General features: G+C 36.2%; 1 protein-coding gene across 1 annotated transcript in view; it reads left to right on the forward strand.

The window, feature by feature from the left end:
- The first annotated feature begins 1,313 nt into the window (after nucleotides 1-1,313).
- The window catches only part of Topaz1 (testis and ovary specific TOPAZ 1), a 64,535-nt gene continuing 51,669 nt past the window's right edge, over nucleotides 1,314-14,179 (forward strand). The window contains 5 exon segments of the mRNA XM_027932005.2: nucleotides 1,314-1,644; nucleotides 2,080-2,565; nucleotides 2,668-4,594; nucleotides 11,769-11,830; nucleotides 12,465-12,589. Coding sequence (XP_027787806.2) covers nucleotides 1,314-1,644; nucleotides 2,080-2,565; nucleotides 2,668-4,594; nucleotides 11,769-11,830; nucleotides 12,465-12,589 — 2,931 coding nt within the window.

The following is a 14,179-nucleotide window of genomic DNA, read 5'->3' on the forward strand; positions in this document are numbered from 1 at the left end:
ATACAGAGATATGAAAAATTGTGGTATATATGTGTAGTAAGAATTGTAATGCAAAAAAAGCACATGTATTGGGGCTGGGGTTGTAGCTCAGAGGTAGAGTGCTCGCCTAGCATGCATGAGGCACTGGGTTCAATCCTCAGCACCCCATACATGTAAAATAAAGATATTGTGTCCACCTAAAACTTAAGAATAAATACTTTTTTTAAAAGTACATGTATAAAGACATGAATTGGCATGAACATACTTTATATACAAAGATATAAAAAATTGTGCTCTATATGTGTAATAAGAATTGTAATGCATTCCACTGTCGTGTATTTTAAAAAAAATAAAATCAATTCAATAAAAAAATGGAATTTAAATGAATGTGGAAATTGAGGCTTCTGCCACAGTGGGGTGAGGAGTCAATTAAACATCTATTGGACCAAATTAGCATTCAAAATAATGCTCTATAGACATTCAAACACTTACCTACTACCTATAGTTTGTTCAAGTCACTCTCCAAGAATCATTGAAAAGCGTGACTTCTCCGCATAATTTTCCATCCAAATACAAAATTTCCCCTGTCAGTAAGACAAACCTGGTAAAATTACCCAGGGGCCACATCAGATAGGATCACAAATAACACTAAGGAGTCTGTACTTCTGTTAGCCCTAGTCTTTGAGCAAAAGGTCTTTGAGCTTGACAAATTGTCAAGCTGGGGAAATGTCATGTTCCCCTCTCATTTGGAGAGACATGGTTCCTGGCTTAAACGTTGAGCAGATGGTGGGTACCCACACAAGGAACAACCTCGAGTGGAAAGACAAGTTGTTTTCACATTTGAGTAGGAGGTGCCTCTAGAACATCCAGGTGTATTTATGAAAAGGAGGTTGAAAAGGTCCCAAAGGACAAGGCGTGCAGTTCATGTGTTTCTGAAACCAGCCAAGGCATGAAAAGCAGCCTGTGAGCCTAGAACTGTCCCAGCTGTCCTGATCTCGTGAAGATGCGGAGCGGCTGGTGGGAGTCCACACAGCCCCCAAAGCAGGAACGCCACTGACGAGGCCACAGCCACTCTGGGGCGCCGCGAGGAGTCCCCCTAATAAGTGCTTCTTAAGCAGGATTAGCGCGAGGAAGCCAGTTGAACCTACCCCGTAGGCCACCTCGGCCCCAGATGCTACTTCCGCTTCCGGCCACAGACCTTTGGTGCCGCTTCCGCTTCCGACGCGTGGGACAGTGCGGGAAGGCGAGCGGGGAAGGCGAGCGGCGAAAGCAGCCCTCGCTTGGCGGGTGGGCTCCTGCTAGCGCAGCCGGCCAGCAAGGCCCTGGGCGTGCGGATGCGGCGGCCGCCGCCCCGAGGCTCCACGACGGCCCCAGGACGCGAAGGCGAAGCACGAGGCCCGAGAAAGCGAGGCCGTGGGCTCGGCGAGGCAGGAGGCTACGGCCTTGAGACCAGGGGGCGCGAGGAGAGCAGGCAGAAGAGGAGAATGGTGGCCCGGGCCTCTGGGAGAGCAGAGGCGGAAAATGACCAGACGGGGGAGGCTTCTAGGGCTGGTAAGGCCGGGAGGCGGCGAGGAGAGGGACGGCGGTGCCCCGTGGGCCCGTCGAAAGGTCAGGACATCGAAGCAGTGAAGGAGGCGGAGCTCCCCTTGCAGTCTGGAAGACCTGGTAAGAAAGCTCTCCGAGGTCACTCTCTCTCCATCCTCTGTACCTGGGCCTGCTCAGTCTTTATTACTAGTCTTCATTTTTCATCCGCGTGTGTTTTCCAGTGCACATGGTTGACCAAGAAGGGTGGTGGGAAAGATTTTTTTTTCTTAAAGACGTTTGCCCTTGATTTAGAATTACTGTAGAATGGCTCTGCTAGTGGTCCATTTTTGACTAATGTGAAATGATAGGGTTTTTTCCAAAGCCTTAGAATTCATACAAGTTTATATGTAAACCCTTAACAGAAATTAGGTCTTTTTCATTTTTAAGTGTATATTTCCATATACTATTCATGGAAATAAAAAATGGACGGCTTCACAATTATTTAGGTAAAGTTGTATTACTCTTTCCTCCTCATTGTAAAATGTTTTCTGGTATGTTTTTTGTTGTTTTGATCAGCCAAGGAAAAAAGAAAACTTACCGAAGCCTCAAGTGATGATTCACAGCCAGGGATTGACCTGGTAAGAAAGGAATCATTAACCAGTTCGGAATCTTTCCAAACAGTGGAATGCAGTGAATTTCAAAATATGGCTTTGTTGCAGTCTTTGGCTAAGGAAGGTTTGGTAGAAAGTATTAAAAGAAGAATTCAAATTAAAAAACATAAAAGTTTAGAAAGCTCACCTCTCAAAATAACAGATAATGAGGCTACGCAAAATATTAAGGTTGAATTCCAAGATGAACTGTACAAGAGTACTTCAGAATATTCTTGTAACAGCTTGTCACCTGGAGTAGAAAATAATCTTATTTTAAAATTACATGAGTGCAATTGTTTTCCCCATTCCAAGGATTGTTATAATGAAAACAACTTTGCACTTAAACCTGATGGTGGATGTATACATGTAGCAGAAAATTCTTCGAAGAAAGAGAACCTTAATTCCAAGGATTGTTGTAGTGAAAACAACTTTGCATGTAAACCTGATGATGGATGTATACATGTAGCAGAAAATTCCTCGAAGTTAAAGAAAGAAAACCTTAGGAATCCTTCAGGAAAAAGTGATGCAAATAGTATTCCTACTCTCTTACAAACTGAAGAAAACTTAATGGGAGTAAATAACTTACTGCTTGAAGAAAGTGATTTATACCAAAGTAAAAATAATGGTTTTCAAAGTGAAAAAAATAAATATTTGTCAGAGGAGAGCAATGGTGGCAGAAAACCCAGAAAAAAGATGAAGTTGTTTGATAAAGAAGAACCAGTTAGTGAGATGGATTTCTCTAATATGTCTAACAAGTCTGAGTTGATATTGCAAGAAAACCAAATGAGTACAGATGGGAAAGAAGCAGAGACATTAGAGGCAAGCAAAAGTCCTTTAAAAGGACTTAATATACTCTCTCCAATGGATCATTTATTAAGTCTGCCAGAAACTGCAGGAAGAAAACCAAGTCCTGGACATCATGTAAATGCTATGTTTCAGAAAACTCTTGAACCATTTTTGAAAGAAGAAACAACGCCTACCTTAGAGTCCTTAAATTATAAAAACATGGAACCCAAAGAGTATTTTAAATCAATGACAGACTCTCTAGTGATATTGCCTAGTGATGGCCATGATACCGAAAAGAGATCTTCTCGGGAAGATTTGAGAGACGAAGGTGAAGAATCAAAGGTAAGCTGTCGCAGAACAACACCAATGACTGGTAAAAGAATTTGGCCTTATTATTCATGTGCTAGAATATCTGCCCAGTGTTGGAAAAAGGCTTCCTTGCCAGGCTCAAATTACTTATTTCCTGGGTCTCAGGAAAATTTTGGGCAAGATGATTTTCTTAAACACCAAACAACAAACCAAACTCACTTAACTGACTCCAAATTTTTGTTACAAAATTCCTTACCAGAAAAAAAAATTGAATCCTCAACTAAAGAAAAACTGGATTCTAATTTAAATTGTTTGTCTTCAGTTTTAGAACCTACTTTGATGGTTTTAAAGGAACCTATAATCAAGAATGATAAAAGGATAAAGTCAGAGGAACTGAGCAGAAATGGGTCAGAGGTAGTTTCTAATACTACTGAAGATACTCAGTTAACTAATGTGATTCAGAGCTTAACAGGAAATAAAAAAAGAGGAAATTTAACAAAACCTAATTTGACAATGGCTTCCCAGGATGGCCAGGAAGTAAATAACTCTGCAAGCAAAACTATCCATCGCAGAGCCTGCATTACTAAGCAAACACTTGTGGTTCCAGACTTGGTTAAAATATTAAACACAGGACGGCTGACTAATTTTAAAATTCCTTTACTTAAGAATAAAACAGAAAAAAGAAAAATAAATGCCAGGTCTTCAGAGAGAGAAGCTTGCAGTCCCCTAAAAGTTCTTGACAATTTATCTGACTCAGAGGTAAAACAAAATAGGAATAAAAATGTCTCCACAGCAACATCAGAACGTCAGTCTTTGGGTATACAAAATGGTGTGACTCCAGGGCAAGCTAATTCTGACTCATTCTACAGTAAGAATCCCTGTAGTATTTCTCCAAGCTTTACGAAGCAAGGTGATGATGATAAACCATCCAATTATATTTCTGAACTAGGCAATATTGTTTCCAATAAGGAACCTGTTTCTTTCATGATTGAAAATAATACTTTTTCTTGTGGTCCTGGGTTTATAGAGGAAAGTTCCTTCTGCTCTAAGGAACAAGAAGTATTTGAACCAATTTCCTCTGAAATTAGTGGTAGAAAAATGACTAAGAGCATTTCAAAAATCAAAGTGGAGTTTCCAGATATTCTTAAGGCTTACGAAGATGATGTTCTCTTAATTGATGTAATTCAAGATGACCCAGACCTCTTTGGAGTCTCCAATGAAGGGGAGCTCTCATCTGCCTCAGAGATCCCTAAGATAAGCCAGGAGCCCAATGTTGCAAAAGAGCACCACTCAGCAGACTCCAAGCACATGGAACTTCCAGAAAAAAACGAATTGGGTGATTTGAGGTATGCATGTTCACTTGTGCCTTTTGGTGCAGATCATTGGGGGTTTCAGAAGCGCACTCTGCTTAGATGTCACTGATATTCAGTGATCATTGAATAAATAACACAGTTATTAAATAAATGTAATATATCACTGCTGACACCTGGAAATGCCATGTGCTAAAATTTGAGTTCAAGTAATGGATGGTATATTATATATCTTGGAAAACATGGAGCAGATCAGCTTTTAAAATCTAAAATGATGGTTTTTATAAAGTGGCTTTTGAAATTAGAGAGTCTTAAAACATCAGTTGTTTTTGGTTTTGCTTGTCTTTTTGTGGCTGGAGGGCTGGACCCATGGTGCTTTACCACTGAGCTATGTCCCCAGCCCTTTTTTTTTTTTTCGACACAGGGTCTTACTAAGATGTCCATGCTAGCCTCAAACTTGTAATCCTGCTTCAGCCTCCTGAGCAGCTGGGATTACAGGCGTGCCATGCCATGCCAGGCTCGTATATTCTTTAAAATTAAAATTTTATCTGCATGTTTTTAATAATCAAATTACTTAAGATTGGTGCTGTGTATCTTAACCCATTATCTTAACCCATTTTCTGTGACTTCCTTGTTAGATTAACAAATTCATTTTTCCAAAGAACAGATGCTGTAGAAATTTGAGGCAATTGGATATTGAAAGTAGAATCAAATTTAGTTTTCAGAACATAATTTTTTTTCATGGTTTTACTTTTAAAGTGACAGTTTTAAGTTATCATTTTGCCCCCCCAAATAGGACAAGTTTGCCTAGGGCAACTTGAATTAAGTAGTAACCTTCATGCTTAAGAACTTAAGTTTTGGCCAACAAAAATAGATTATATAATTTCATTTTACTAAACTATTACCATTGTTCAAGCTCTTATTTATATCTGTATTTTATAGTGCTTGAATATTGGAATGTTTTATGAACAGATTCAGAAGGAAATATGAGAACATTTCACTAAAATTTAATGCCACATGACTTAAATTTCTAATTTTTATAAAATTTTAGTTACATTGGAGAAATTTATGTTCTTAGGACTTGCAAGAGTTGTAGCTTGGGGCTGGGATATGACTCGGTGGTACCAATGGTAGAGTGGTTGCACAGCATGTACGAGGCCCTGGGTTCAATCTCCAACCACACACACACACCTCCAAACAGAATATTTTCTGTGTGCCAAATAGAAGACCAAAAGCATTGTTTTAAACTGTGAAATGAAATTGGGATGTAATCTTGCCTACTTTAAGGATTAGGACTTCATTTTTCTAGAGTCACACTGCTAGTAGTAAAACAATCTGGATTTGAGCCAGTGCTTCAGTCTAAAACTAGTGGTTAAGACCTTTACCTTCATAATCTAAGGATTTTAAATCTTTCAATGCTACAGAAATAGCTATGTTAAGCAAATTATTTAACCTTATCATTTAAAAGAAAATATTTCCCTTAGAGTTTTGAGGATTAAATCAAAGAATGAATGAAAAAGGTTTTAACATAGCTTTAAGCAATAAGAGCATAAAGTTTTGTTGTTGTTGTTTTCCTCATTTGCTTTTTACCTACTAAAGTTTTCATCCTTTGAAGAACTAAGATTCTGCACTTAGGAGCAGGCATCTCTGTTGGCAAAATGCTGACAGAAAACTACATACAGCCAAAGGTAGAGATAATTGTGAACTTCAGTGCAGAAAGTTTCTTTTTTGCTGGGAATGGAACCCAGGACATTGTGAATTCTAGACGAGTAAGTGCCCTCTACTCCTGAGTTTTACCCCCAGCCCTCAATTTTTATTTCAGATAATTTTTTTAAAATTTCACTTCCCTTCACTTAAAATACTAATAACAAAAGGAAGAGAGCAAATAAAAGTATATCTGCTTCTGAAGATTGTTTTTAAATGAACTTGAAAATTTCCTCAGTGTTTTTTTTTTTTTTTAATATTTTAATTTTGGTTCTGCACAAAAATACCAGTTTTGGTGTCATTCATGGTACTAAAAGCTAAACCTTAAAAGGGAAAGAAGGGCATGATAATCAGTATCTGCCAATAGTTGCACAGAAGGTTAACAGTTCAAAACTGACACTTAAAATATATCAAATTTCAGCTCTGTCCCTCTTACTAGTTACTAGTTCATATTCTCTACTGTGCCCAAACAGAGATTGAAGGCTTCTAAATAGTTCTTATTTTACAGAAATAAAAACAAATACTTGGAAGCTCTGGGCTGCCTCTTATTGGTTTAAAAACAAGTGGACAAACATAAGCTAAGTTGTTGGGGAAAGCACTATCAGACCTGGTTAGAATTCATAAGGTGTTTAAATCATGATAGGATGCTTATACATTGTAACCCTCCACAGTGAGGAATGTCCATGTTAAAAAGCACATTAGAACTCATTCACTAAAACTTTAACTGTTGAGCTTGCAAATGAATAATGGCTAAGATTAGCAAATCTAGTGACTTTGCCTTCATCATTGGAAATGATCAGAGAATGTTCATAGTAGTGCATGGAACAGGTAATATGTACTAGAATGTGTGTTATATGCTGAAATATCAGTTGAATGATACTATAAAGTGGATTTTTTTTTCTAAGAACCTGCCAAAATTTTGAAGGGAATTACTTTATAGCTGTAGTGGAGTTAATGTGTTTGGAACAAAAAATATATAAACTGAAGTACCAAGAATAGTAGGAATTTGGAAAAGGGAGGGATGAAAAGGCAGTTGGTAAAGCAAAAGTTATATTGATTTTTTTCAAAGTTTGGGTTGATTGAGGAAAAACAAAGGGAAAGAAGGAAAGAAGTTTGAGAAGAAATAATGAAGAATTCATAGGCAGAAAAAATTTAGATATGAATACAATTGTACAGGGATGGTCATGAAGGCTTTCCTAACTCCTTCAGGCAGAGTAGAAGCCCTTATGTGTTCCTGTAGTACTCATGCTACCTCATTTATTCTGATTTTCATGATTTTTTGTGTATCTAACTTGATAAAACACTTTTCCTACACTCAATTCTAAGTTTCTCTGCAAGTCCAGTTCCTCATATGCTGACGGAGAGAAAATAATTGATATTTTAAGAACAGTGATAAACAAGATTTAGAGTAGTAGGTAGCATGGTGCCAAATTAAGGAGATTGGAAATTTGGGGTATAAAAACTTGAACTCTAGTATAGAATCAGTGTGGTAGTGAGTAGGCATGAGTTGTACCACTTTTACAATTTAAGTCCAAGGAACCATTGTAGATTCTAGAGCTGGTAAATAGACTTCAAGAAAGGGAAATGCCTGATGCCATTGCATAGAAAATACAAGCCTACCATCTTTTGCCCAGGTCTTGAGTTCCCTTAGACCCATCCATCCCCAGCATGGATCCATCCTGGGCAAATTATTTGTCTCAAGTAATCAATCCCACTTTTCATAATGTAATATAATCCCAGTTTAGTCCCTGGGAGATTGGCTTTGTAAAATAGACTACCAAACCAGATGGAAAAAAGTTACACCAGAAATAAAGGTCATTTTTTGTCTTTTGTATTGAGTCTCCCTTGGCTCTATTGTTCCTTTCCACTGAATAGCTGACATGTTCTAATACAGATTTTTAGACTTAATTTTAAGAGCTAATGTTTAGTGTCCACCATGTCATATACATATATAGTGGAACAATTCTGAGGTTGAAATTCACCTATTTTTGTAATTGAATCAAAATGGTTAACTTTGCAAACGACACACAGCTTCTAAGGGTCTGAGCTATCACAAACTGCCACAGAACAATATTTTACTTTTGATCCCTTTTCTTTAATCTTTTTCTCTTAAAAATAGTAGGTAGGATAGTCCAAAGCATTATTCTGGTTTATTTTTTCTTTTTTTTTTCCATTTTTTTTCTTTTAGGCCACATAGACCATACTTTGTCTTTGCTGAATAAACCATATAGTACTTAATAAAGTATTGTTTACGAAATCGGGACACCTATAACTGCACAGCATGGCATCAAGCTAGGGAACCTCTGGTTCAATAAATTGAATACTGTAATATTTCTCTATTTATGGCCACTGCTCTCTGCAAAATATTGTTCTAATAATTTGTATCCATCCTACCTAGAAACAGAATATATGAATAGATGAACCCTGATTACAGTTAGCATCTCAAAAAGAGGCAATGACCTTCTTAGTTTTTTTTTCCTTGGGCAATAGTTTCCAAACTTTTTCGGCTAGTAATCATTCTAAAGCAGTCATCTTCAAACCTGTTTGTCAGTTACCCAGAGTAATTATATATTTTATATTAAATTCAGTACACACTTACAAATATGTGAAATAGTAGTTTTATAAAAACTTAGTACAAATGATATAATTTCATTGTATTTTTGTTTACTTAAAAATCTGGAAATTACCGAATTTGAATAATGCTATGGTAGAGGATGAATTTGTTATCTGTAGAGATCTTCAAAGTTGATTTAAGCCTCATTCTCTCTTTTTTTTTTTTTTTTTGCTTGGGTCTTTTACTTCTCTATTTCTATAGCCTCATCCAAGTCGTCTGTTTTCTTTCCTTTTCTGCTTCTACTCTTCCCTTTCCCATTCCACCAATACAGGACTTCTTTTCGCTCCTCTGCTGATGCAGAAGTGCAAAATATTTCTGCATACTACAGTTTTGCTCACTTTTTAAATTTAGGTGAATCTAACTTTTTGTTTCAGATTCAAAATAAAACTACTTCTTAAGAATGCCATATGTAATTTTTATCTTCAGTATAACTTAGCTATACGTAGTAAAGTTTCTCATACTTGTTTAAATTTACCTAACAATATTATTATAAATAGTATCTTAATACAAAATTAAAGCAGTATCCTTGCTATACCCACTTATAAATGGAACTTTCAGGATAATTGGAAAACAAACAAAGCATCTCTTAGTTCTCTTTCATGGAGTAACATAATTTTCTTCATTCTATTACTTTATTTTTAAAAAATATTTTTTAGTTGCCAATGGATTTTTCACTTTGTTTATTTATATGTGGTGCTGAGGATTGAACCCAGGGCCTCACTGTTACTATCTTAATTATCTTTAGATTATTGTAATCTCCTAATCTTCCTGAACTCTTTTAAATATCATCTGCCATAGTCATATTCTGAAATTTGTTTGGAGTGCCTCACAGACTTTCAGCCACCTGAAGATAGTCTAAATTGTTTGGCTTTTTTTTTTTTTTTTTTTTTTTTTTTGACAACTGTAATATTGGAGAGAAGGAAGAAGTTGAGAGGTTTATGAGTGATAAAGGCAGCAAGCAGCTCAATGTTTCCACAGTGTGCTATCTATTTATGTACTTTGATCCTTTTGCATGTTTATTTGAAAGTCTTTTAATCTCCAACTAGCCATCAAATCACATCTGAGATGTTATTCCAGGGTTTTGTTCCAATTATTATGTCTGCTTACATATGAACCTCACTCTATATTAGGAATTGCTACAAGGGAAAGGGGTATCTTCATTTGTGTCTCATATCTGGCATTGTGCCAGGAATGTTAGATGCTGCCTGTACAGAGAGTATAGTACAGATATATAGGGTCTTGCCCTCATAGAGCTTTTAGTCTGTCAAGGGAGGCAAGTATTTAAGTACAATAAAATATAGGAGAACAAGATTTCAAAAAGAGGCAATGCCTTCTTTAGTGACTTAGGTTGAGTGCCAAAAGTAGGAATTAGCTAACTGGTGAAGAAAAGTGAGAAACTGAAAAAATGTCCCATGGTAAGTGTTCAGATGTCAAGAAATGTTACAGAATTTATAAACAGTTATGAAGGGCTTTAAAAAGTAAAATGACTATAGACTGTATCTTAATTTCAACTTTTGAGAGGCAAATGGGGAGCTATTAGTATGCCAGGACAACAAGCATGAATGGACCAACCTCGGCAAACTAGAATTTAGGCCAAGTTTGAACTTTAAGTATATAGAAATTCATTGAAGGACTTGAGAGAAGTTGATCATTTTACACTAAAAAAAAAACCCATATCCCTGGTATCAATAATAATTGTCAAGGAATTGTTTGTTACCTAGTCCTTTTTGTCTAATTATTTTAACTTCAAAGTTTAAATGGATTTGAGAGGTTTAATAAGTGAAGACTGATAATCAGGTGGGTGTGAGGCAGAAGGGAGATAAAGATGATACCTGGCTTTTCTCAGAAAGGCCTCAACCTTTCTGATAACAGAGGGTCAGAATTGGGGAGATTGGATTTAGACGTTTTGAGTCAGAGGCCTTTGTGATACCTGTCTGCTAGAATGATTTCGTTTAATTAGAAGTCTGGAGAGGCCTGAGTTAAAGAGATTTGTATATGTGGTGTTCTGTTTGTATTTTCCCATCCTTTAAACTGTACTTCTGTTTCTAGGATTTATGTTGGGGGGAGAAAACATGTCTTCCAAAGACTTCAAAGAACCATAAATACAGATTGTTTTCAGTTTTTCTTTCTTGGATAAGAAATAATCCTGAACCAGTGAGCTATATAGACCTGCAGGCTATATTTAACTAAAATTCATCTATTAAATAAACAAATTATGGGTATTTATATTTTATTCTTTGTATTTTCATTAATGTAAGTTTTTGTCTGTTTTTAAAACAGAATAGTATTTACTGGTGTTCTGTTTGTAGTTTTTATTTGTTGAGCCCATTAAAACATTTCTCATTTAGTCCTCACAGTAACCCTGTGGATAGGTGTTAGTCTCATTTTATAGATATGTTTAGACTCAAAAGAAGTTTAGTACTTCGGGCACAGTTTACACAGAAGTGACAGAACAGTATTGGAACCAGGTTGGTCTATGATTTCTATACCATTAATTTTTAGGTTGTAAGTTGTCTATAAGAGATAACAACAACAACAAAACTCAAACTGTCTTTTACGCTAGTAATGACATATATGCTTGAGGGTAGAAGTTGAGCATTCTTTCATAGATGTAATAATTTAAAAAAAAATTTTTAAATGCTTGTTTGTCTTATCTGATTCTTAGAAAGTGCTGCTGTCCAACTGTGTTACTAACAATTGAGACGCACGTGGGTAAAGATCCAAGTGAGGAATCTGTAAATGTGCTGGGTCCTGAGTACCAGTATATTATTCTGTCCTGAGAACTTGATGGGTTTCACCAGTTGCTAACACTAGTATTATATAGTTTTTAGAGAAGTGGAAAGTTCTGTTTAAAATATGTTATAATGTTTAAGCTCTTTTTGCTTATAATAGAGAACTGCCTGTACTGGACCTTGGAATGACAAAGTCAGAGATCTGTTCTTCCCTCTTGGCAGGTAAAATTTGATTCCCCCGCCCCCCCAACAAAATAAGCAATATTGAAGTATCTGTATCTCCATTCAGGCCAAATCAAAATGAATTCATTAGAATAGGAAGCTTTTCATTTTAAAATCTGCTAATCATATGTCTTATAGTTCATTGGTTTTTCTCAGTTTGAATTGACTAGTTGGCAGGTTAAATTTTGAGATTTGATTCAGTACATAACTTTGCTATGCTTTATCTACAAAAGATAGGTAATTTACCTCATCAATTTTGTAGTCTTATTTTGGAATTATATATTTCATATTACAATGTACATTATAAATCCGAGCCATTTAAAAATCTAACAGCTAATCATAAGTTTAAATACCTGAGTCTTTGCAGAATTATAACTTGATGCAAAAGTTACTTTTACTTTGACTTTCAAGTCTTAAAAATATTTTTGAATAAGTGGACATAATCTTAAATCTCTTACTGTCAGTTCTTTTTGTACCATGCTGTAAAGTTATTTTGGTACAAGAAGGGAATTACATATTTGCTGAAAACTCTACTCCATTTTTGTCATTAGACTTTAAGAGCCTCTAAATTCTGTTATTTTTTGGAACGCTGTTTGACTTAAAGTTTCTATAGTTGAATACCATTTCTTTTCAGCAAATGACATGGAGCATGATTCCAAAGGTGCAAGCATTTCCTTAGAAGTTACTAACGAGACCTCCAAAAACAAAAAACTGGAAGATCTCGGTGAACAAATAAAAGTTTCAGACTTGGATGAAAAGGTACTAGGGAATTTTTTGCCTTTTCTTATTTCTTGATCTTAAATACTAATGCAGAATTCATATCAACAGTGCTGTCAAGTGACAAGTGTAACTACTTTTGAGTAAGAGACTTATCATTCTGACAATGGTATATATATCCCTTAATGCTTTTTGTAAAACAGCATAGACAGGGTTTCCCTTATCCGGGAAAAATAAGATGTCCTATTAAATTACATATTAAGCTTTTTAGTATGCTGAAGTTCATCACAAACCTATGACTTTGTAAATGTTCTGTATTTTCCCACCTTGTTAAACATAAACTACTGAATATAAAATTTTTCTTAATTTTTGAATATCATAGTTCCTGAAGGCCATGAATGTTGTACAACCACAGATGTAGAAGGCATAAAAATTAGAGCTGAGCCTATCTTAATGCCATACCACTGATGTATGAAAATTTTGGTAACAAGCTTTCAAATTTTCTGCAAGGGGCTGGGATTGTAGCTCAGTGGTAGAGTGCTCACCTAACATGCATGAGGCGCTGGGTTCCATCCTCAGAATCACATAGATGTAAAATAAAGAGATTGTGTCCATCTAAAACTAAAAAATATTTTAAAAACTTTCTGCCAGATACTTCCAACAACATTGAGAATGTCACTTTTCTCCCCTACAACTTACCACCTTATGTATTGGTTGGTTGGTTTTTGTGGTACAGGGTATTGAAACCAGAACCTTAAGCACTGAGCTACATCCGCAGACCTTTCTATTTTAAGACAGTCTTGCTAGGTTGCCTAGACCACCATCAAATTGGTGATTCTCCTACATCAGCTTCCCAAGTAGCTAGAATTACAGGTTTGCACAACCATGAGGGCTTCATAACTCATTGAATTGGTTTTTGTCCACCTTTGTTTTTACAAATGGCCTTGTTTTAATTTTAATATACATTTCTCTTATGAGTCTAGTTAAGTACCTTTTAGCGTGTTTAAAAGCCATCTCACTTTTCTGTGAACTTCCTGTTTTTGCTAGCTTCTGGAATTTCAATCTTTTTATTTATAGGAACTCTTCATGTGTTGAACTCTTTACCTAGTATTTTCATCTAAGAATGTTGTGTATCTTTTCATTTGTTGTTTTTTCTTTGTTTTTAATCTTGGGTAGTGCTGGGGATCAAACCCTGGGCCTTGTGCATGCTAAACAAGTGCTATACCACTAAGCTACACTCTTGGCCCCTAGCATGTATGACTTTATTATAATTAGAAATTATGTTCTCAAAATATTTCACAAGTAATTTTTTTTTTAAGTATAGCTATTGAGAATGTCACAGGAGTGGTAGCTCATGCCTATAATCCTAGCAACTGGAGTGGCTAAGACAGGAGGACCACAAGTTCAAGGATGGGCTCACCAACAGAATGAGACCCAAAGCACCTTAGCAGGACTACCTCAAAATAAAAAGGGTTGTAGTACAGTGGTAAAGCACTCCTGGGTTTAATCCTTGGTATCACCAAAAGTTTCAAGAAGCTTTTAAATATTTCTGATGAAAAATTGTTTATAGATGCCACCTGAAAAGTCACTCAAAACTTAATTTGGGGCGGGGAGGGGGAGGAAGGGGAAGAA

The sequence above is a fragment of the Marmota flaviventris genome, chromosome 1 (genome assembly GCF_047511675.1).
Source record: "Marmota flaviventris isolate mMarFla1 chromosome 1, mMarFla1.hap1, whole genome shotgun sequence".
Lineage (NCBI taxonomy): Eukaryota > Metazoa > Chordata > Mammalia > Rodentia > Sciuridae > Marmota > Marmota flaviventris.